Source organism: Chiloscyllium plagiosum, unplaced genomic scaffold (genome assembly GCF_037043375.1).
Source record: "Chiloscyllium plagiosum isolate Xiang-an unplaced genomic scaffold, Cpla_swu_hap1 HiC_scaffold_36, whole genome shotgun sequence".
Lineage (NCBI taxonomy): Eukaryota > Metazoa > Chordata > Chondrichthyes > Orectolobiformes > Hemiscylliidae > Chiloscyllium > Chiloscyllium plagiosum.
The window spans coordinates 39,581,521-39,607,570 of NW_028270174.1; the positions used below are offsets into that span (position 1 = coordinate 39,581,521).

General features: G+C 40.2%; 1 protein-coding gene across 6 annotated transcripts in view; it reads right to left on the reverse strand.

The window, feature by feature from the left end:
- Positions 1 to 26,050, reverse strand: part of afg2a (AAA ATPase AFG2A) — a 578,508-nt gene that overhangs the window by 340,441 nt on the left and 212,017 nt on the right. The window contains exon 15 of one of the 6 annotated variants that reach the window (XM_087980099.1): positions 1,448 to 3,545. The exons of the other annotated variants lie outside the window; for them this stretch is intronic. Coding sequence (XP_087836225.1) covers positions 3,507 to 3,545 — 39 coding nt within the window. The 3' untranslated portion in view covers positions 1,448 to 3,506. Of the gene's footprint in view, positions 1 to 1,447; positions 3,546 to 26,050 lie in introns of those variants that run through there. 6 annotated transcript variants of the gene reach the window in all.

The following is a 26,050-nucleotide window of genomic DNA, read 5'->3' on the forward strand; positions in this document are numbered from 1 at the left end:
TCAAGGTATGGGATAAAGTCAATAGAAAGAAAATATCTTAACCCAGAAAAATAAAGACAAAATCAGCTTAGATCAGGCCAAGAAACATGAAGGGTAAGAAAACATTAAGTGCAGTTGTTTATAGGCCCCCTACCAGTATATATCAGAGCATAAATCAGAAATTAGATGCTCATGTCACAAAAATTATACTGTAATCATTAGGGAGTTTAATCTTGATGTCTACTGAGCAAACTAAATTTCCAGTTACAAATTTGAAGGATAAGTTCATAGAATGTTTACAAGATGGCTTTCTAGATCAGTGCACCTAGGAACCACCTGGAGAACAAGGTGGATCTAGCAATATGCAATGAGAAAAAGTTAATTGATAATCTTGTAGAAATGAGGCCCCTAATTAGGAATGACCGTAACATGGCAGAGTGTTACACTGAGTTTGAAAATGAGTTAATTCAATCTTAAATTAGGGTTTCAGTCTTTCAAGCCGAGATAGCAGGTCTGGAAATGAGAAGATAGATCATAAGATATACAGGCAGAATTAAGCCATTCAGCCCACTGACTCTGTCCACAATTCGATCATAGCTGATCATACTTCTTAACTCCATTCTCCTGCCCTCTTTCCATAAACTTTAATTTCCTTAAAACACAGAAAGAACTTAGTCCTCTGTGACAATGATTTCCATAATTCATCACTTTCTGGTTGAAGAAGTTCCTCCTCATCTCAGTTCTAAAGGGTTATCGCTTCATTCTGAAGCTGTGCTCTTGGATCCAAGTCTCTTTGACTAGGAGAAACATATTATCCAGGTCCATTTGATTCAGGTCTCTCAGTATTCTGTAAGTTTCAACCAGATTCTTTCTCATCCTTCGAAACTCTATTGATCCCTACAGCCATTTGAAGCTTTTAAGCAGTCAATTAGTGTCTCTTTAAGGGTCAAATTCCTAGTCCGATGTCCAGATTCCACTGGAAAACCCATAAGTAATCAATCATCTGCCTGATTGTTGGAAGTGCCAGTGGGGTTCTTATTTTTATAGGTGGTGGATTTCTCTCCTGGAAGCTCACCTAAAAATTGGAAGATCCTAGCCTCGGATCTTTAATCTGAACAAAGCAAGGTATGTCAATATCAGAGTTCAGGTGGCTAATGCGCCTAAATCTGGTCTCTCTGCCTAATCAGCATTCTTGTTTTGCCATCCAAGACACAGAATGTTTACAGTCAATATATTCCATTAAAGCTTTCTGACAAACTGAAGATGGAGTTTTCAGTTAAACTGAGCACTTTTTTTCTATTAACAATAGTGAACTTCACGTTAATGAATATATAAGCTTGTGTACAATTTAGGAGTTTTCAGATTTTAAACAAGCACTGACCGCTTAATTTCAAGAAACTAAGGGAAAGGTACATTTAATTATTAAGAAAATTTGACTCAGCACGCAGTATGACAATTCTTTAGTGCATAATAGTTTTATTATTCTATTTACAATGAGCTTTGACATGAAAAAAGAATATAAAGATTGATGGAGGAGGAGCTACATCGCTTTGAAGTGATTTTTAATCACAAATCATTATTACGATAAGCCCAGAACAATCAGTACAACATATATTCTAACCATCTGTATGTATGCAGTTAGTGTTAGGATACCCTATCTGTAATTCAGCGAAGTTCAAACAAGAAAATAATTTGTATTCATACTATTTTCCAGGATATCCGAAAAAACTTTACAAGTAGGAGGTGCTTTTGAAGTGCAGTTACTATTTTAATGCAAACACCATGTATTTGGAAAGGCAAGGACTGATTAGGGATAGTCAACATGGCTTTGTGTGTGGGAAATCATGTCTCACTGTTTGATTGAGTTTTTTGAAGTAGTAACAAAGAGTATTGATGAGGGCAGAGCGGTGGATGTGATCTATATGGACTTTAGTAAGGCATTCAACAAGGTTCCCCAGGAGAGACTGATTAGCAAGGTTAGATCACATGGAATACAGGAAGAACTAGTCATTTGGATACAGAACTGGCACAAAGGTAGTGGTGGTGGAGGGTTGTTTTTCAGACTGGAGCCCTGTGACCAGAGGAGTGACACAAGGATCAGTGCTGGGTCCACCACTTTTCATCATTTATATAAATTATTTGGATGTGAGCATAAGTGGAGTTATTACTAAGTTTGCAGATGACACCAAAATTGGAGGTGTAGTGGACAGCGAAGAAGGTTATCTTAGATTACAACGGGATCTTGATCAGATGGGCCAATGGGTTGAGAAGTGGTAGATGGAGTTTAATTTAGATAAATGCGAGGTGTTCCATTTTGGGAAAGCAAATCTTAGCACAACATATACACTAAATGGTAAGGTCCTGGAGAGCATTGCAGAACAAAAAGACCTTGGAGTGCAGGTTCATAGCTCCTCGAAAGTGGAGTTGCAGGTAGACAGGATAGTAAAGAAGGCGTTTGGTATGCTTTCCTTTACTGGTCAGAGTACTGAGTACAGGGGTTGGGAGGTCATGTTGCGGCTATACAGGTCATTGGTTAGGCCACTGTTGGAATACTGCATGCAATTCTGGTCTCCTTCCTATCGGAAAGATGTTGTGAAACTTGAAAGGGTTCAGGAAAGATTTACAAGGATGTTGCCGAGGTTGGAGGATTTAAGCTATAGGGAGAGGTTGAATAGGCTAGAGCTGTTTTCCCTGGAGAGTTGGAGGCTGAGGGGTGCCCTTATAGAGGTTTATAAAATCATGAAGAGCATGGCTAGGGTAAATGGACCAAGTCTTTTCCTTGGGGTGGGGGAGTTCAGAACTAGAGGGCATAGGTTTAGGGTGAGAGGAGAAAGATAAAGGGGCAACTTTTTCACGCAGACTGTATGGAATGAGCTGCCAGAGGAAGTGGTGGAGGCTAGTACAATTGCAACACTTAAAAGGCATCTGGACGGGTATATGAATAGGAAGGGTTTGGAGGGATATGGGGTGAATGCTGGCAGGTGGAACTAGATTGGGTTGGGATATCTGGTCGGAATGGACAAGTTGGACTGAAGGGTCTGTTTCTGTGCTGTACATCTCTATGACTCTAAATACACCAGTCAATTTGCCATAAGTAAGTGAGATAAATAATCAGATAATTTGTTTCAGTGATGTTAGTCAATGGAGAATCACTGGCCAAAGCATTCTACTGCCTTTTAAATTGTCGCAAAAAAGTTCAATTTAACATATCACTCAAAAGCAGCATCATTAACAAAGCAACACTCCCTTAATATTTGTAGTGAAATGTCAACCTGCATTAACTGCTACAGCCTCTGGAGTGGTACCTGAACTGATGCCATTGCATTTCAGAGACAATATTTGATTGCAAACAAGAAACACACACAACCCTGCTTCACACCCAGGCTTCTGCTCTGTCATCTGATGAAGGGCTTATGCCTGAAACGGCGATTCTCCTGCTCCTCGGATGCTGCCTGACCTGCTGTGCTTTTCCACCACCGTACTCTCGACTCTGATCTCCAGCATCTGCAGTCCTCACTTTCTACATTTCAGTATCCATTCTGATTCGGCTTCAATGTATGTTTATGCTTGGTAAAACAGTCAAGTTGGAAAGGAAGTTGTGGGAGAAGTGTTTTAAAGAAGTTCAGAGTAATCAGGTAAACAATTAAGGATATATATAAACTATGCAATTCACAGAGCATTTCTGTTTTTTATTGTGTCCAAACCAAGGAGTGGACAGGGTTTGAAAATAGAAGTTATAGCAGGCCCGGAAAAACTGGTAAATGAAGAGGTAAGGTATCAATACATTTTTAAAAAACAATTTGTAAATAGTGAAATGCTCCTGACTGCCCAATCAGAAAATAACACTCTTCTGCTACACCTGATATTCTTTTAATAAGACTTTTAATTCCCCCATGGCTGCAACACATTTTTTTTTAATATACCCTACAGACTAGACCATGTTAACTAACAAATTTCATCGATGCATCTTATTTTTAAGCACTACAATTGGCTTCAGTGCCCTTGAAAGAGACAACTGGGGAGGGGAAATAAAATTCACCCACTCTTACCAATTAGGCACACTTGCCCGTAACTCTTAATGGAAAATTTACATTTGCAGACATCTGATAAAGATAAGGTCATTTGAACCTTTAAAACTGTACATAATTAATAGGTTATTGACAAGTCATTGCATCATCTCTTACATAGAAAGAAAACCCATTTGAATGTGCTTTCACAGCACATCGAGTTGGATCTCAACATGAGACAGCACCTACAGGAAAGGAAATGATTTTGTTTTAAAGAAGAAATATTCCTCAATGTGAAGTAGTTCCTTAATATCGCTTCTGACTGATATTTTGAGCTCCTTCACTGACACTGTACAAAGAATATATATATTATTTATCCTTTACTCTGATATTACACATACTGTCAATGAAGACACAAAATGAAAGCAAAAATGTTCACATCAAGGGTAAAATTTCACTTAGGCTTCAGTAGTCATACTCACTAGCTGGAGAACCAGCAAGAGGTTGTGCTGCCTACTTAGAGAACCGTTGCCAAATTAATTGCAATCAGATCCTGAACTGAGCAACTGGGTCTTCCCTGGAATCAAGATCCCAAAGGCTGAAATCACAACAGATCAAGAACTGACAGTGAATTAGAAGTCAGCAGCTGTGTCTTGCTCAACAGTACCACCAGGAAGATGGTAGATGCTGCTGGCAGTCCACTTACCTGAGGCCCAAGATTGCCGAGGGGCCAGGCCACAGGAGGGTAATGGTCGGAGGGAGGGTTGCAGGGAAGGGGTTGACCATAAGGGCTGGGGTGTAGCTCTCAGCAGAGAACCCCACCCGCCTTCAAACAAATGATCCCTTCCTTCAATACTGGAATGTCACAAGCAATTTTAACAGGGTTTGTTTTTCATATTTCTCTCATGCTGCTGGATGACTATTAGCAGCGATAGAATGAGGCTCTTGAGTAAGTCTTCCCATCCTGAATTTACCTGGGTTGGAGACAATATGTTAGAGATACTCATCTACCACCCTCCAGCCTGATTAAATTAAATTATACCCTGCCCACAAAATACACCTTTGTTACCTATTAAGTGCCTACCATGTCTTTTCTGTAACACACCTATCACTAAATTCCAAAAGTTATGTTGCAGAGGATTGCAGATGATTTACAAAAGTATATTTTACAGAAGGTGCAAACCAGGAAGAGATAACAGAGTAGGAACCAATCAGCTCTTAAATCTAGAAACAATAAAGAAGGTCACAAAATATGCAGAGCTGGGAAATATATTTGTGTCTTCAGTAAAGCAAATACACAGCCAGAAGGGTTAATTTTAACAGCTAATTGCAAACTTTTAGCTCTTCATTGAAAACTACTGCATATGTTTCCAGGTATTAAGTTCAAATAATTTATTTCAAAGTCCTTTCATCCTTCACCTCTACTACTCAGCTTTCTGATAAAGCTGCACATCTTTTACTTATCTCTGTCCTGGGAAGTACTTTCAGGGGTTGGGCTCTACCACTGGAAGTCTGAGCTTGAAACTGATTCTTGACAAACCAGACTGATTATATTGTTTATACACAAACAAAATCTTTCTAAACAAGTTATTTGAGAGTCATGGGGCTTTATTGAATATCGTGGGAAAATTTATTTAAAGGAAAGAAGGCTCTCTATCACAGAGATTAATAGTTCACATGCAGAGGAAAGGGAAGTTTGTTCTTTGTATGCCATCCCTCTGTTAATGCAAAACATCCTTGTCTTCAGAGAAGGCAGCTGTCAGCATATTCACACATACACATGCACACACACAATCCTGTGTTCTCATTGTGGAAAGCCAAGGGGAAAGCTGAATCAGGTCTCATGCGTCATCTGTACCAGGATCAGTGACACTCGCGTTATTGCTGCTTCCAAAGCAGCAAAATTAGAAATTCAAAATACTCTATAAACAAACTTTTGGACGATAAAAGACCTGACAAGGCATAGCAAGTTTCTACACTGCATGGCTTCTTCCCCTCTTCTGGCTCAGAACCTTGCTGCAAGGAAGAGACTAGCAACATTAACATCTAGGAACATATGCTGGATTGTAAAAGTACTAAATGTGAATTCAAAAGTTATTAAAAATTCAACAAATTTAATTACAAATTATCACATAAGTTTACCATGTTCATCAAGGTTAGTGGAACAGCCACACAACTCTCTACATTGCTGCACCATGTGTGGGATAATTGGAGAAGACTGTGTGAAGAACAATACTGCTCTTGTGTATCACTGTAATTCATTGCTGATTCAGACATCAATCTCTTGACTTCCTGCTGTCTGGAGCTTTGCTCATATGACAAGTTTCAACCCAAACTGAATGTGGCTTGGATTCAACTTGTGTGGACATTTTCGAGTGTAAAACTGACACTCTTACATTTGCCACTCTTGCTATGCCATTTATTATTAGTACAGTACTTAGAATGCAAAAACAAGTCTAAAGCAAATCTGGAGATCAGCTCTAGTGTAGACAAACAGATGGCATATTACCATGACATCACTACACTGAGGCTGAGCTTGTTCACCTCTGTGTCTGGCTCTAAGCCTTCTTTCCTTTCCTATTTACAATATTGAAGGGTTCCATTATTAGATCTCAATAGTGGTGGCCAAACTGATGCCAGTAATGGCCACTTATGGTCAATTGTCAGAGATGAAGCAGGATTTTCCAGTTGACACCTACATTCCCACAGGTAGCAGGAGCAGATAAGCTATCTACACAAGCTTCTCTGTGGCTGAACTGGTGACCCAGCTGGAACATTCATTTTTTATTTTCAATTTAAAAACATTGGAGTATAGGTACTTCTATCTTTGAGTAGCCTGTCCCTCACTAACCTGCCCTGGCACCTGCTGGTTCTAATTTGGAGGACATTTTCTTGCCAATCCAGCCTCAGAACCTGACAAACTTGCCCTCTAGCCATCAACTGATCAATATGTGGCAAATCAGTGAATAACTGTTTTCCAAACATGCAAGGTTCTCAGTCCTATTGAAGACAGTTAGTGGGATCCTGAAACCCATAGAGAAAATCCTGTCCTTGGAGTAAGTTTGATTTAAATCAGTTTAACACAGTTTAATTTTAAAAATCTCCCTCTCAGTGTTTAATATTTTCTTTTTATTAAATTTAAAGATTTAACTATTTTATGCTAATATGTGGAAGGTTGGTGGGCAAATCAATGGCAGATGCATTCCTGATGAAGGGCTTATACCCGAAACATTGATTCTCCTAACCTGACCGACTGTGCTTTTCCAGCACCACACTCTTGATAATGGCAGATGGAGTATAATTTGGATAAATATGAGGTTAGTCACTTTGGAAGCAAAAGCATGAAGACAGATTACTACCTAAATGGCTGGAACGTGGGAGAGGGCAGAGTGCAGCAGGACCTGAGTGTCCTTGTGCACCAGTCGCTGAAGCTAAGCATGCAGGTGCAGCTGGCAGTAAAGAAGGCAAATGGTGTATTGGCCTTCACTGCGAGTAGTTTTGAACAGAGATGTTACAGTTATAGAGGGCCTTGGTGAGGCCACACCTGGAATATTGTGTGCAGTTTTGGTCTCCTTTTCTGAGGAAGGATGCTCTTACTCTCGAGGGAATGCAGCAAATTACCAGGCTGATTCTAACTGGACTAGACAAGGTGGACGCACAGAGGATATTCCCATGGTGGGTGTATCCAGAACCGGGGTCACAGTCTGAGGATTCGGGGAGGACCATTTAAGACAGAGATGAGGAGACATTTCTTCACCCAAAGAGTGGTGAGCCTGTGGAATCCATTACCACAGGAAGTAGTTGTTGCCAAAACATTGAATGTATTCAAGAGGTGGCTAGATATAGCACTTGGGGCAAATGGGATAAAGCAGGATTAGGCTATTGAGTTGAGAGATCAACCATGATCGTGATGAATGGTAGAGCAGGCTGAATAGCCTCCTCTTGCTCCTTTCTTCTGTTTCTCTGAATGCCATGTAGTAACATTTACATTACCTTCTGCTCAGAAAGGAAGACCTTGCACTTAGGTAAAGCATGTTAATTGATTTTAATCTACAAATAGTACTTTCAGGCTGGTGGAAAAGGGTTTTTCTCATGGCTCCTTTCCCAAAGTTGATGGATAGGTGTGTCTCTAAACACACTCATCAGAAGTTATCTGGCTGTCTTGACCTCTGCTGTGCTAACTAAGTTCAGCTGCAGATTTGCACAATCTAAAGCTATTCCTGGATTGGGATAGAGAAAAAGAATCTCTGCTTGGCCTCATGGTGTTGATTTCTATTCAGCACCAGCTGCGAAAGATACATTTGTATGTACAATAGCTGAAAATAGAGATTGTTTTGACAGTCCCAACTTTGATTGTTGCAATGCTCACATCTCTGGGTAATACACATTGTCTAGATTTAATGATGAATGGTGATGACCATGAGATAATCAAGATGGCAGTCACCATCCTAGAATCATAAGCCAAATTAAACAAAAGATCTTAAACAAAAGATAATCAGGGGAAAAAAGAAGAAACAGGGAAGAGGAAAACTATATGGTAACACTTTCTCATTCATCCAAGATTTCAGTTAGAATTGTAGTGATTGGCTACAAGATAGCCAATAATAAAAAAAGGTTCATTTTCTCTGATTTTGTTCACATAAATGTTTTGGCAAATCCTTTAATCTTTACTGAGGTTTTTGTTAAGGCCAGGACCCCTATGGTAATTTGAAATTATCCTTCATGTTGCCTCACCACTAACCAGATGGTGCTGAGTGACACTGGAACAGCAATATAGCTGACAACTCTTAAATAGCACCTTTAATGCAAAGAAACATTCCAAGGCACTTTATAGCAACATTATAGAATCAAGTATGACTTTGAGCCATATAAGGGGATGAACAAAATCTTAGTTAAATATGTGGGTTGTAAGGTGTGTCTTAAAGGAGCAAAGGGAGGAAGAGTTATAAAGAAGATATTCCAGAATTTGAGCTCAAAACAATTGAAGGCATGACCATCAATGACTGACTAATTAAAATTGGGAATGTATAAGGATCCTCTACTTTTTGTCATTTACATAAATAATTTGGATGCGAGCATAAGAGGTACAGTTAGTAAGTTTGCAGATGACACTAAAATTGGAGGTGTAGTGGACAGCAAAGAGGGTTACCTCAGATTACAACAGGATCTGGACCAGATGGGCCAATGGGCTGAGAAGTGGCAGATGGAGTTTAATTCAGATAAATGCGTGGTGCTGCATTTTGGGAAAGCAAATCTTAGCAGGACTTATACACTTAATGGTAAGGTCCTAGGGAGTGTTGCTGAACAAAGAGGCCTTGGAGTGCAGGTTCATAGCTCCTTGAAAGTGGAGTCACAGCTAGATAGGATAGTGAGGAAGGCGTTTGGTATGCTTTCCTTTATTGGTCAGAATATTGAGTACAGGAGTTGGGAGGTCATGTTGCGGCTGTACAGGACATTGGTTAGACCACTGTTGGAATATTGCGTGCAATTCTGGTCTCCTTCCTATCGGAAAGATGCGTGAAACATGAAAGGGTTCAAAAAAGATTTACAAGGATGTTGCCTAGGTTGGAGGATTTGAGCTATAGGGAGAGGCTGAACAGGCTGGGGCTGTTTTCCCTGGAGCGTCGGAGGCTGAGGGATGACCTTATAGAGGTTTACAAAATTATGAGGGGCATGGATAGAATAAATAGACAATGTCTTTTCCGTGGGGTCGGGGAGTCCAGAACTAGAGGGCATAGGTTTAGGGTGTGAGGGGAAAGACATAAATGAGACTTAAGGGTCAACTTTTTCACGCAGAGGGTGGTACATGTATGGAATGAAGACGTGGTGAAGTCTGGTACAATTGCAACATTTAAGAGGCATTTGGATGGGTATATGAATAGGAAGGGTTTGGAAGGACATGGGCCAGGTGCTGGCAGGTGGGACTAGATTGGGTTGGGATATCTGGTTGGCATGGACGGGTTGGACCGAAGGGTTTGTTTCCATGCTGTACATCTCTATGACTCTATGAGCGCATTTGGCTTGGAAGGCTATGCTGTTGGAGGAGGTTACGTCAATACAAAAGGACGAGGCTTTGGACAGAATTGATAACAAAGATGAAAATTCTAAAATCAAGACATTACTTCACTAGGAGCAAACATCGTCAATGAACTCAAGACTGAAAGGGGTGTGGAACTTACTGTGTTTACCAGTTCTCAATTCATGCTAATGCATTACCCCAATGTCGTGAGTTCCTACCTACGCAACAAACTTGTACATGGAATCTTATCAAATAACTTCTTGAAATCCAAATACACTACATCTACTAAGGAACCCTCAAAGGGCCTCCAGCAAATTTTCAAATGCGGCAGCATGGTTTTGGATGACTTCAACATTAGATCATAATTAGCCATAGTTCAAAGGGGACCTTTGATATCTCTCTGTTACAGAAAAACAAGTGGTTATACAGTTTGTATGCTAGTATGCAGGTAAAGCAGCTAAAAAGGAAGATTAATAAAATTTTGGGATTTATTGCTAAAGAAGAGCATATAAAAGTAGGGAAGTGTTGCTGCAACTGAACTAGGCACTAGTGAGACTGTTGAAAATGTGTTGCTGGAAAAGTGCAGCAGGTCTCTCTCCTGTTCCTTGGATGCTGCCTGACCTGCTGCGCTTTTCCAGCAACACATTTTCAGCTCTGATCTCCAGCATCTGCAGTCCTCACTTTCTCCACTAGTGAGACTGCACCTGGAGTACTGCATACAATTTTGGTCTTCTTACTTGAGCAGGGATATATTTGGATTGGAAGCAATTCTGAAGAAGTTCAATAGATTGATTCCGGAGAAGAGGGGTTTGTCTTATGAAGAGAGATTAAGCAATTCAGGCCTATGGAATTTAGAAGAACGAGTCGAGTTCAAATTGAGGTATGTAAGATGCTAAAGGAAATTGACAAAGTAGACGTGGAAAGGATGTTTACTCATGAGGAACAGCCTTGAACAAGAGGTCATAATTTTAGGATAAGGGGTAGCAGATTCAGAACAGAGATGAGGAGAAATTAATTCTCTCAAAGGGTGGTGAATCAATGGCTCATTACCCCAGCATGGTAGATGCTGGGATACTGAATAAATTTAAGAAATTGAAAGACAGACTTTAAATTAGTAATAGGCTGATGGATTACAGAGGTCAGGCAGGAAAATGGAATTGAGATCGAGATGATATCAGCCATGATTGTACAAGATGATGGAGCAGGCTTAAAATGCTGAATTGCCAACTCCTGCTCATAATACTTATGTTCTTGAAAGGCAGTACTCCACATCAAGCACGATGGAAGGCGAGGAAGCAATGGAAGCAAGAATTAGTGGAGACATTGGTTAAAGTGTTCTAGAATATGCTGGATTCTGGGAGAGTTCCAGCATATTGAAAAACTGCTAATGTGACTCCTCTGTTCATGAAGGGAGTCAGAAAGCAGGAAGACATCAGCCATCTGTCATTGGGAAAACACTAAAGTTTATTTTCAAAAAAGAAACAGCAGGATATTTAGAAAAGCGTAGCACAATCAAACAATCAACAAGGTTTTGTGACTTCAGAAATCATGTTTGACAAATTTGCTGGAGGCCCTTTGAGGGTTCCTTAGTAGATGTAGTGTATTTGGATTTCAAGAAGTTAATTGATAAGATTCCACGTACAAGTTTGTTGCGCTAGATAGGAACTCACGACATTGGGGTAATGCATTAGCATGAATTGAGAACTGGTAAACACAATAACGACAGAAAATTTGGATTAATGGGTCTGTTCAGTTTGGAAATGCATCACCAATGGACAACTACAAGGATCAGGCATCAATTATTTACCAGCTGTATGAAGAAAGGGGCAGAGTGTAATATATCTAAATTTGCTCATTATAAAATATAAGTGGGAGGGCATGTCATGAAGAAGTCATACAGTATCTGCAAGAACACATATATAGGCTGAGTGAGTGAACAAAAACTTGGCAGATGTAGTTTAATGTCAGAAAGTGTAAAGTCACATACTTTCGGAGAAAGAATCAAAAGGAAGACTATTATTTGAATGGACAGACTTCAAAAAAAGTGCAGCACAGAGGAATTTGGGTGTTTCTTTGTTCTTATGTTCATGAATTAGCACAGCCTGCACAGTAATTGAACCTACACTATTGGTGTCATTCTGCACCAGACTCAAGTGGTCCAGTCCACTCAGCTAACTGAAACCTATAACTCAAGTTTACAATGGGTAAAATGTGAGGGACTAGCTGGAGGTGTGTGGGAGTAATTGAACCTAGAGGTAACAAAGGCAGGAATGAAGGTTTCAATAGCAGATGAGATGATATTATTTTAAAATTCAACTGAGAAGTTCAAACCACTTTCTACTCTCCTTTCATAATTTTAAACATCCTATAATTTTCTCTCTTCAATACTATATATTCACTGAAGGGTGGCATGCTGGCTTAGTCGTTAGCACTGCTGCCTCACAGCGCCAGGGATTTGGGTTCAATTCCATCCTCAGGTGACTGCCTACATGGAGTTTGCACATTGTTCCCGTGTCTGCATGCATTTCCTCTGGGCACTTTGGTTTCCTCCCACAGTCTAACGATGTGCAGGTCAGGTGAATTGGCCATGTTTAATTGCCCATAGTATCCAGAATTCACAGATTAGGTGGATTAGCCATAGGAAATATAGAGTTACAGGTATGGGATGGGTCTGGGTGGGATGCTCTTTGGAGGGACGGTATGGACACGATGGGCCGAATGGCCTGCTTCCGCACTGTAGGAATTCTAGGATTCTATGAGGTATTTAAAACCAAATTTATTAACAGCCTTATTAAAGGTAGAACTTAATTTATGACGTACCTTCAATGTAGCATTCACTTTGATTCTTTTCAGCATAGCACAACTATATAATCATAGTAAATGTGCAGTAAATCCTACTCCCTGGACAAAAATAAGTAATGCCAGGAATTGCAAATTCCCATAGAACTTCCTAGAGTATAGACAACAGGTGTAGAGCACTGACATCATTAACAAGCATGACTAAGTAGGATATGTTGGGCAGCTACATGACAGTATTCTCATTGGTATACTCTGAATTAAAAGAATATCTGGAAAATGTCTCAACAGGGAAAAAAATGATATGCAGTTAACATTTATTACTTAAGTGACAAATCTTCATAAGAAACACAATATTGTTCAAGACAACAATATAGAGCAAAATGAATACACCCATTTTGCCAGAAAATACTATTATAAATATTTTTTAAAGCATAGTTCAACTTCTTTGAAGAAAATGACTAATCCACATAAAAACTGCAATGACAGTGCTGACAGATATAGAAAGAACACATTTCAAAGATTTCAATATATAAATGGAAAATAAGAGATACACTGTATTACCATCACTGTGAGAACCAAATTACCATGCAAAACTTGGAAAATCTGAAACTATGAACTAGCAGAGATAAATGAAAATTAAAATTATTCTATTTTGAATATGCAAATATATATTTATACATGAGAAGTGAAAAAAGGTGCAAAAATTCGGTGTAGTGATAATGGAGATCTTCATTGGCTTAGCATGGACTCGGAATTAAAAGTCTCTTGGACAAAGACAAGGAAGTATTCCTGAAGTATGTACATTAGGTTTTTTTTGATTGGTATGTTTCCAATCTAACAACACTGGAAGCAGCACTGAATCTGGGCATTTGCATAACAGTGATCATATCATCATTCAGTTTAGAATGATCATTAAAAAGGACAGAAAAAGCAAAGAGGGTTGAGTTGGAAAGACGATATTATCCACGTGGATCAGGCAAAAAGATTGCCAGGTAAAACTGCAAATTTAAAAGATGGGAGACCTCCAAATGCATAATTGTGCATTGACTAGATATATTCCCACAAAAAGGAAAAGAACCCAAAGCTTATTTCTGGATTGAAATGGAACAAAAGAAGGAAGCTTAGGATAAATGAGACAGTAGAAACCAATCTGAATACAAACAGTACAGAGGAGTGAAACAAGAAATAAGAGGAACATAGAAATTTATGATGATAGATTAGTAGGCATCGTAAGAAGCTTTTATAAATGTATTTCATGACAGTAAAAGTAGTAAAGGAAAGAATGGAGCTAATTAGGTACAAATGAAGATCTTGTGGACCCAGTGAGTGTGACTAAGTACGAAATAAGTATTTTCAAAAAGTCTCTGCTAAAGAATAAGATAAACCTAATATTAATGTAAAAGAAGAGGAAGAGGAGAAATTCAATAGGATAAAAATAAAGATAGGCTCTTGCTACAGAGTACAAAAGCAAGGAAGCTATGATAAACCTTCATAAATCACCAGTTACGATCTGGTTAGAATACAGTGGCTAATTCTGGGCAGCAGAGTTGAGGAAAAATGTTAAAGCTTTGGGGAGCAGCAAAAAATATCAACAGGGATATGGGACTTCAGGCATGATGTCAGGATTGCCCGATTTAAAGCAGAAAGGTGCGAGGGGAGACATTATAGAGATGTTTTCAGTGACACGAGGGTCAACATTCAAAGAAGACAGATTTTAAAAAGAAACAGAGGGGCCAGAGGCAACAAGAAAATCACCATTAATGCAGCAAAATTTTATAATCTATATATTGCTGGGAAGCATGTGGAAGCAGATGCAACAACATCTTCAAAAGATGACTGGATGAATAACTTGAAGGGAAAATTTGCAGGGCTATAGGGAAAGGGCAGAGGAGGAGAACTAATTGTATAGTTCTATTAAAATAGTGGCAAAGATATAATAGGGCAAATGGGACACTACCATGTGATAATCAAGCTATGATTTGAGAAGATAGAAACAAATTGATAAAACTATCATATGTCAAGAGTGCAGCAGTTACTTGACAGTCATGAATAACAGTGGATAACAGTGGTTAGCATTGCAGTGGAGCGAACATATCATTTTTGCCCACAAAAATGTAGGAGGAAGTGATATTTCCTATCACCAAGAAGGTATATTTAAGTTAATTGCAGCTGATATGGGGAAAGATGTTTGATTATATTTGCTATAAAAGGAGTTAAGTGCCATTGTTTCAAAAAGACTCTAACCTCAAACTACGAAATGTGACCATTTCAGATGTTGAGACAAACAAGATTGGAGACATTTCATTTGGTAAAACTAGCAGAGTACATGCCCAACAAAATCTTCATTTTAGTCTGTTCTGAGTGATCTCCCTGGAGTATAATTCAGCTTCTTTATCACCAGTGGGTTAAGAAATAACAGGGGATAAGTGAAAGTGCCTCCTTAATGAGTCCATTACAATGCTAACATGTTAAAAAGATGATATAGTCTTGAATTTCTAATTCTCTTGCTGTTTAATACATATAACAATAACAAATACCATTACAACAGCAGTAAAGTATGAACAATAAAGTTCTAATTTCCATCATCTATTTGCTATACTCAGACCTTTCATAGACTAAAATATTTTCTTAAAAAAGGTGAAACATGGACCTAGAATGGCTGTGGTGTTCATCTAAACCACAGATGGAGGCTACACTTGGGAGATTCATGCAGAATAAACAAAGTCATCTGCACTGAAATCACCATTTTTATCTGAAGAGATAAAAATCAGGCAAATGAGTCTTTGCAAAGCAATTCACATTTCTTGGTTAGCTCACATGTATGATAATTTCAAGTATGGGGACATGAAAGGCTTGAAGGCCAGTTAGCCAGGACAATGGGGCTAGAATGCAGAATATGCAGTGAACCACATTTCAACAGCTTTTGAGCAGCTGAGAAAGAAGTAAAATGTATTTGCAATGAGAAAACCTAGAACTTTCTAAGTTATAGAGTCTTAGAGATGTACAGCACGGAAACAGACCCTTCTGTCCAACTCATCTATGCCTACCAGACATCCTAACTTAATTTAGTCCCGCCTGCCAGCACTTGGCCCATATCCCTCCAAACCCTTCCTATTGATATACACATCCAAATGCCTTTTAAATGTTGTCACTGTACAAACTTCCACCATTTCCTCTGGCAGCTCATTCCATACATGCACTACCTTCTGTGTGAAAAAGTTGCCCCTTAGATCCCTTTTAAATTTTTCCATTCTCACCCTAAATCTACACGCTCCAGTTCTGGACTTCCCCAACCCAGGGAAAAGACTTTGTCTATTTACCCTATCCATGCCCTTCATGATTTTACAAACCTCTATAAGGTCACCCCTCAACCTCTGAAACTCCAGGGAAAACAGCCCCAGCCTATTCAGCCTCTCCCTGTAGCTCAAATCTTCCAACCCTAGCAACATCCTTGTAAATCTTTTCTGAACCCTTTCAAGTTTCACAACATCTTTCCAATAGGAAGGAGACCAGAACTGCACGTAATATTCCAAACGTGGCCTAACCAATGTCCTGTACAGCCGCAACATGATCTCCCAACTCCTGTACTCAATACACTGACCAATAAAGGAAAGCATACCAAACATCATCTTCACTATCCTATCTACCTGCGACTCCACTTCCAAGGAAGTGTGAACTGCACTCCACTTTGTTCAGCAACACTCCCCAGGACCTTACCATTAAGTGTATAAGTCCTGCTCTGATTTGCCTTCCCAAACTGCAGCACCTCACATTTACCTAAATTAAACTCATCCTGCTACTCCTGAGCCCAATGGCCCATCTGATCAATATCCTATTGTACTCTGAGGTAACCTTCTTTGCTGTCACTATACCTCCAATTTTGGTGCCATCTGCAAACCTATAAACTATACCTCCTTCATTCACATCCAAATCAGTTATATAAATGATGAAAAGCAATGGATCCAGCTCCAATCCTTGTGACATACCACTGGTCACAGGCCTCAGTCTGAAAAGCAACCCTCCACCGTCACCCTCTGTCTTCTATCTTCAAGCCAATTCTGTATGCAAATGGCTATTCTCCCTGTATTCCCTGTGATCTAACCTTGCTAACCAGTCTCCCATGGGGAACCTTGTTGAATGCTTTACTGAAGTCCATATAGATCACGTCCACACCTCTGCCCTCATCAATCCTCTTCATTATTTCTTCAAAAGAGTTCAATCAAGTTGTAAGACATGATTTCCTACGCACAAAGCCATGTTGACTATCCCTAATGAGTCCTTGACTTTCCAAATGCACGTAAATCCTGTCCCTCAGGATTCCCTCCAACAACTTGCCCACCACTTACTCTTGCCTGTTTCTCTCATTCTCTTGGAATCCAGTACATCATAAAAAGTAAATTGGGAAAACCATTCACTGACAGCATAAAAGTATCTATGGGTTCCACTTCTGCTAAGAAAACAAGCTAATTATTAAACAATCATGCTCTCAAAATTTAACAATGCAAGAACTTCAAGGGCTGTTTAAAACATCAATTTTCCTCTGCTCTGACAAAAAATCTTCTGGACTCGAAATGTTAGCTTGCTCCCTCCATCTATGCTGCCTGACCCACTGTGCTTTCCAGCACTTTTAATTCCAGTCACTTTTCTTCTCCCTGTCTGTACCAGAAACGCTCTGCTTCTTAATATCATTAGTTGTGTTTGCGCTCGTGTTGAATGTCACATTTCTTGGGGTTCTGACCCAAGCTGTGCCAGAAACAGGCAATTTGAAATGACTTTCCCAGAATTAGCCAAACAGCAGTCAATGTATAAGCCTGGCATCCAATTCAGTACAGCAAGTGGACTCCATAACAGAATGAATTGTAATCTGCCATTGTGAGTAAAGGAGAGAATGGGCACTTCGATCCTGAGGAACCCTCTAAACATCCTTTAAGTATTTTTAAACAAATGACCACAGTTGCTGGGTCACTATCATGGAAGGGGAACTGTAGCTATGTCTAGGTGAGCAGTAATTGCCTAAATGCTTGCAGGAGTGCTTGCATCCCAATGTGCTATTAGTAGGTCACCTTCATGCAAGTAGACAGCAGGCTAAGTGGAAAATTCCACCCTCATCTCATTTCTGGAAAAATGACATGGTGTGAGATGGTGCTGGAAAACTAGTATATTGGCCAGCCACTCAAAATTAAGCAAATGCCCATCTCAATTGCAGGCAAAAATTATGTCTGATTTCACAGTACAATTGTTTTCAGGGATTGAATGAGTGTACATTAGATAGATTATATATAAAAGAATATACATATAGATATGCAAAAAAACTATTCTTTAAACCAAATAATTTGGTGGTTTGGCAAATTTTGAATGCCTTTTCTATGCTATGTTGTACTGAGAATTTTTCTATGTTAACAATATGAAACAAATAGAAAATTTGCATCCTTGTTTTAGCAGTTAAGCCTGCTTTTCGATCTTTCTACAAATCTTAAAAGAATAAGTTACAACTCTCCATTGGTTAACAGAGAGTCATAGAGATGTACAGCATGGAAACAGACCCTTCGGTCCAACCCGTCCATGCCGACCAGATATCCCAACCCAATCTAGTCCCACCTACCAGCACCCGGCGCATATTCTTCCAAACCCTTCCTATTCATATACCCATCCAAATGCCTCTTAAATATTGCAATTGTACCAGCCTCCACCACTTCCTCTGGCAGCTGTATATATTTCTATATACATACGCACTTCGAAAAGACCAAAAAGAAAAGGCAGATCATCTGTGGAAAAAGCAGGGGAGTGGTACTAATTAGATTTTTGGTTTGTTTGTAGACAAATGGCAGAGTAAATAAGGAGCAGAAACAAGGGAGTAAGGGGCTCCCAAAGGCACCAAGGTGTTATTTGTTTTGTTGCGGAAAGCACATTGGGGGTTACATGAGGGGGTTTTAGGATCCTGTGGATGAAGGAAGCAAAGTGGAATGAGTCCACTTAACTAGTCTTCAAGAACCAATGTCTCGAAACCCGCCTGTCTTAATAATTAAATATGAGCAGACATTCAGGAGTAGCTTTGAGTATAAAAGGCTGCACTGGTCGCATGAAGTGACAGAGCATGGAAACAGACCATTCGGTCCACCTCAACCATGCCGACCAGATATCCTCAACTGATCTAGTCCCATTTGCCAGCATTTGGAGCATATCCCTCGACACACTGCATTTTGCATGTGTTGCTGCAGAGGTAAGCTGGGGTGACACCAATGCAATTTGCCCTGCAACATTACCAATGGAACCTACCACTAAGGCATTAAATAATAATGGGCGGATAAATGCATTTAAATGGAAGTTAAACAAGAGTGCACGAGAAATTAATGAGGCTAACATGTATAAAGAAAATTAATGGCAGAGAGAAAACAGGATACAAATTTGTCGTATTTCCAAAATGAGAAAACACAGGATATCCTGATATAAATAAAACTTATTTCAAAAAGAAAAATCTCTCCTTTAAATAAAAAGCAGGAATTTTAAACTACATTATTGTGGTGCAAGGTATTTTGTAACAGTCAATATCAGGAGCTTCAAGTGGAAGAAAAACATTGTGAAAAAAACAGCAGGAAATGAACATGACTGTAACCACTTCATGATGAGAATATATTTAATTTAGTTGGCCAGTAGGGCATATGGGAAACACTCGTCAACTTCAATTGATACAATTTTTCTGTTCTAATCTTCCTTTCTGCATTCATGACAGACTGCTCGTGAAGTCTCACAAACAATCAAGCTCTGAGCTTGGGACACTGGCCCCCAGAATTCTATAACTTCATCTCAAGTCTACAAAGCCCTGCTTTTTTCTGTTACTGTCTGTCAGAGAACACAGGATTGCTGTGCCTTGGGCTACAGAGCATGGGCAGCCTGTTTACAATTACTCAATTCCTGTTTTTAATGATTCTCCTTCAATGACTACTAACTGCTAGTTTTGTTCTTCAGGAACAAGGGAGCTATTAGTGAAGCATTAAGGAAGGAAGGAAAAGGGAAAGCAAGGGGGAAGGCTGCCAGGCTCAGAGGCAATTCAGAAGTTGCAGCAGTATCCCCTAAGGTTTTACAGGCACATATTTGTCATGGCACAAACAAAGTTTTATCAGATGAAAGACATGACTATTTACAGGTCTGAAGTAGTTGAATCCCTTAAAAATTGAAAGGTCATAGCTATTGCCTTTCCACACCCTGTTTACCCCACCTCCTATCCTCCCTAAACATGTTTCCAATGTCTCAATGATCAGGCCTTGCTTCCATCTTGTTCTTACATGAAATCCATGCTGACAATTGCCTTGACCTCAAACTCTAATTTAGCAGTGCTCAATTGTATGCATAGAAATGTACTTTGCATGACCACTGATGTCTCATAGCACCTTACAACCAATAAGCTATATTTGCAATGTAGTCAGTGTCAATTTGTGCACAGCAAACTTCCACAATGGCCAGATAATCTGTTGTTTTAAAATACTGAGTGGAAATGAAACTTAGAAACTAGGAGCAGGAGGAGGCAATTTGGCCATTAGAGTCTCCGCCAAGCATTCAATATGATCATAGCTGATCCTCTATCTCAATGCCATATTCCTGCTTTCTCCTCTTACCTGTTGATGATTTTAAAATCTAAACATTTATCTCTTTCTTGAATATATTCAATGACGTGGTCTCCACAACCTTTTGAGGTGGGGAATTCCACCAGTTCACCACTCTTTGAGTAAAGAAACGTTTCCTCATCTCAGTTCTAATTGGTCTACCCAGTAGCAACGATCTTATGTCTCTCTGGTTCGAGACTCCCCAAACAGGGAAAACAGGCTGCCTCTAATCAGTCCAGTCCTGTTAGAATTTTACATATTTCATTCATCTCCCTCATCAATGTAAATCTTGTGAATACAGGCCAAGTCAAACTAATCTCTCCACAGAGATCAGTTTGCTTGGAAAAGTAGGCTTCAAGGCATGGGCACAATTGGTATGTGGAGCTTGTCCAAGGAGCAACTATTGAGTGTCCTTGTTAAGTATGTACCTGTCAGGCAGGGAGGAAAGGGTCGTGTGAGCCGTGGTTTAATAAGGAATTGGAATCCCTTGTTAAATGGAAGAGGGGCGGCCTATGTAAAGATGAGGCGTGAAGGTTCAATTGGGGCGATTGAGAGTTATAAGGTAGCCAGGAAGGATCTGAAGAGAGAGCTAAGAGCAGCAAGGAGGGGACATAAAAAGTCCTTAGTTGGTAGGATTAGGGAAAACCTTAAGGCTTTCTATAGGTATGTCAGGAATAAAAGAATGACGAGCGTAGGAATAGGTCCAGTCAAGGATAGTAGTGGGAAGTTGCGTGTGGAGGCTGAAGAGATTGGGGAGACACTGAATGAATACTTTTCGTCAGTATTCACTCAGGAACAGGACATTGTTGCCGGTGTGAATATTGAGTCACAATTAATTAGAATGGACGGCTTTGAGGTTATGTAGGGAAGAGGTGTTGGAAATTCTGGAAAGGGTGAAAATAGATAAGTCTCCTGGGCCTGATGGCATTTATCCTAGGATTCTCTGGGAAGCAAGAGAGGAGATTGCAGAGCCATTGGCCTTGATTTTTTATGTCCTCGTTGTCTACAGGAATAGTGCCAGTAGACTGGAGGATAGCAAATGTGGTTCCCTTGTTCAAGAAGGGGAGTAAGGATAACCCTAGTAACTATAGGCCGGTGAGTCTCACTTCTGTTGTGGGCAAAGTCTTAGAGAGAATTGTAAGGGATAGGATTTATGAACATCTGGATAGGAATAATGTGATCAAGGATAGTCAGCATGGTTTTGTGAAGGGCAGGTCGTGCCTCACAAATCTTATTGAATTCTTTGAGAAGGTGACTAAGGAGGTAGACGAAGGTAAAGTGGTAGATGTGGTGTATATGGATTTTAGTAAGGCGTTTGATAAGGTTCGCCATGGTAGGCTACTGCAAAAAATACGGAGGTATGGCATTGAGGGTGAGTTGGAGGTTTGGATTAGGAATTGGCTGGCTGGAAGACGACAGAGGGTAATAGTTGATGATAAAGGTTCATCTTGGAGTGCAGTTACTAGCGGTGTTCTGCAAGGATCTGTTTTGGGACCATTGCTGTTTGTCAGTTTTATAAATGACATGGAGGAAGGGCTAGAAGGTTGGGTGAGCAAGTTTGCGGATGATACGAAAGTCAGTGGAGTTCTTGACAGTGAGGAAGGATGTGTCAGGTTACAGCGGGACATAGATAAGTTGCAGAGCTGGGCAGAAAGGTAGCAAATGGAGTTCAATGTAGGTAAGTGTGAGGTGATTCACTTTGGTAAGAGTAACAAAAAGACGGGGTACTGGGCTAATGGTCGGATACTTGGTAGCGTGGATGAGCAGAGGGATTTTGGTGTCCATGTACACAGATCTCTGAAAGTTGCCACCCAGGTAAATAGTGTGGTGAAGAAGGCATATGGCGTACTGGCTTTTATTGGTAGAGGAATTGAGTTCCGGAGCCCTGAGGTCATGTTGCAGTTGTATAAGACTCTGGTGCGGCCGCATCTGGAGTATTGTGTGCAGTTTTGGTCGCCATACTAAAGGAAGGATGTGGAGGCAGTGGAACGGGTGCAGAGGAGGTTTACCAGGATGTTGCCTGGTATGGTAGGAAGATCGTATGAGGAAAGGCTGAGGCACTTGGGGCTGTTTTCATTGGAGAAAAGAAGGTTTAGGGGTGACTTGATAGAGGTGTACAAGATGATTCGGAGTTTAGATAGGGCTGACCATGAGAACCTTTTTCCACATATGGAGTCAGCTATTACGAGGGGGCATATCTTTAAATTAAGGGGTGGTAGGTATAGGACTGATGTTAGGGGTAGATTCTTTACTCAGCGAGTCGTGAGTTCATGGAATGCCCTGCCAGTAGCAGTGGTGGATTCTCCCTCTTTATGGGCATTTAAACGGGCATTGATAGGCATATGGAGGATAGTGAGCTAGTGTAAGTTAGGTAGGCTTGGATTGGCGCAACATCGAGGGCCAAAGGGCCTGTACTGCGCTGTATTTTTCTATGTAGAGTATGGCCCTGCTATCCCTGGTATTAGCCAAGTCAACTCCACTGCACTCTCTATGGCAAATATATATTTCCAGTTCAAGATTGCTCCCTTACACATTCCACTGTCTCTCCAGCTCCAGGGTTTCAAAAAGGTCTCCTATCATTCTTCTAAACTCCAGTGAACACAGTCCCAACCTACTCAATCTCTCCTCCGAAGAAAACTCCTCCATATCTCGAGTCAACCTATTGAGCCTTCTCTGTTCTGGTTCCAATGCCAGTATATCTTTCATTAGATAAAGGGACCAAAATTGTTCACAGTATTCCAGATATGGTCTGACAAGTGCCTTGTACAGTTTTAGCAAGATATCCCAAAGTTTATTTCAAAGGGAATGGAGTATAAAGGCCAACTGTCCATTTGTCTCCCCCACTGAACTTGGATGCTAGCTTTTCCTGATTTATGCATAAAGAATCCCAAATCACCGTGCTGTACTTTTCTGAAGTCTAAGTAAATTTCAGCTCTTCTGTTCATCCTGCAAAAGAGCTGTACCTCACATTTCTCCACATGATATCCCATCTGCCAAGGCTTTGGCCACTCTTTAACATGTCTATACCCCTCTGTTGACTCATTGTGACATTGTCACTACCTGTCTTCCCACTTATTTTTACATAATCTGCAATCTTGGTGATAGTACATTCACTTCTGTTATCCAAGTTATCAGTATAAACTGTAAATAATTGTGACACCATCACTGATCCCCAGGACTTATGGTCCTATGAATACTGGAAATTTCAAAACAAATTAATCCCTCGGAAGAACTGGGTATATGTTCAAAACAAGAATTGATTTTTGTCTTTCAATTGTTGCCAAACTTGCTATATATTTGCAGTATTTGCTGTTGCTGCTGCAATCTATGAGCTGTACCGAGATCAGACAATGATGTCCATGACATGCAGTAGCAGGCAAAAGTAGTAAAAATAAGCATTTCAATAATGATGGTTTGACAATACCTGAACATAGATTTTATTTTTCTTCTGATTTTTTAAAAACATTTAAATGCTAATTTACTACATATTCTAAACATTTTCTATCTTATTTTTAGTTGCTTTCAAGTTTATTTATGTTTTCCTCGTTCCTTCCTTCTCTTCATGATGAACTTTAGTGACCAGAGAAACCTTCTTAAAATATTTTCAATTGACTCAACTAGGTTTTAAAAGTACATTTTTGAGCTAAAAGCTTTGATTTGTAAAACCAATATAGCCATATCAATATAACCGCATATCAAATCTTTAAATTGAAAATATTTGCTCAGTACTGGCAATTGAAATTCAATGTGGATTTTTTCTGATGTCTTAATAAATAAAGTTAATTTAAGGAAAAGATAAATAAAGACATACATAATTGATAAATCTAGATTTTGCCACAATTCTAATGTGAATGTGCAACTGCCATGATTTGGAAATGCTAAAACAGTGACTGACACCTTCAGTTTATCATGATTATCTGCAATCTTCATAAAGCAATATATTCAGCTTCCAAGCACACTTTGCCACTAAAGCCATGGAATGCATTGGTTGGCAGACAGTGGCATGATTCAGAATGGCTCACAGATTATTAGGTGCAATACTGAAGGCTCCCGTGGAACAAAAGAGCAAGCCTAGTGTTCACAGTGGGGAACAGAGACCGCAGAGGTCCTATACATTGGTATTCACATGTCCACACTATTACATTTTTCAGACAAACTATATCTCTCCAACGCTTCTTTCTATTCCAGTACAAAATAGCATTTAACAGTTACCTGCCTGACAAGGGGAACATGACTCTAAGATGAGGTAGCAATGCAATTGGTAATCAGGAGCAGAGTGGCAGAGGCAGACCTCTGGGACATTTCACTTAAAGATCTGCATTTCCTTATATATCTACAACCAATCCTGATCCTTTACCTCTCAAACCTTACCCCACTTCAATGCTCCATATGATCTCATCTCACACATCCAGTGCTTGTGATCACATGTACACCATCCTAACCCTAACAACTTAACCAATCTAGGTACCCAGAAGCAGGATCCTGCAGATGGAAAAGGAAGAGGAGTGACTTTGCGCCCTGGAGAAGGAGAACATCGGAGAATAAGGCACTGCTTCAATTATTATCAATGTCAAAAGGACCCACTCAGAGACTGGAAGTCTGAGTTCCTCACAGGATAGGCTGGAATATCAATCCTCATATTGGGACGCACTGGGCACCAGCCACAGTAGTGGAAAGGAAGAACGTGATCTTCCCAGGGAGAAGGAAACAAGCAAGATCACATACAGCTCCGCTGTAAACAACTCTGATCAAGCTATTAAGCCCTGCTGAAGAAGGCGGCTGATAGATTTAATAAATAAATGTTTGGGTGACTCTGGACTGCTCAGTTGAAAAGGCCTTGCAGAGTCTCATCTGTCCAGAAAGCTGTCTTCTGATTAGATTAGATTAGATTAGATTAGATTAGATTAGATTAGATTAGATTACTTACAGTGTGGAAACAGGCCCTTCGGCCCAACAAGTCCACACCGACCCGCAACCCACCCATACCCCTACATTTACCCCTTTAACCTAACACTACGGGCAATTTAGCATGGCCAATTCACCTGACCTGCACATCTTTGGACAGTGGGAGGAAACCGGAGCACCCGGAGGAAACCCACGCAGACACGAGGAGAACGTGCAAACTCCACACAGTCAGTCGCCTGAGTCGGGAATTGAACCCGGGTCTCTGGCGCTGTGAGGCAGCAGTGCTAACCACTGTGCCACCCTGGTAGGTCAATGAAATGACTACCTCAAGGTAATGGTGTAAGAATAAGACAGTTGTTGCCTAAACGTTTCTCTTCAGATATTAGCATTCCTGCTTCCACCTCTGTCCCATCTAAACCCACACATGGAGCATTTACCATGGCTAGCCTACACATCCCTGCACACTATAGGCCAATTTTTAACATGGCCAATCTACCTAACCTGTATACCTTTCGACTGTGGGAGGAAACCCATGCAGATACAGGGAGGCTATGCAAACTCCATACAGAAAACCCAAGGCTGGAATCAAGCCTGTCATTGTGACGCAGCAGTGCTAACCGCTGTGCCGCCATGCTGCTCATTCTTACCTATCTCTGTGTCATCTGTAAATCTAGCTCTCAATCCACTCATCCAAGTTATTGGGATATAAATTGTAAAATTTGAGGCCCCAGCAAAGATCT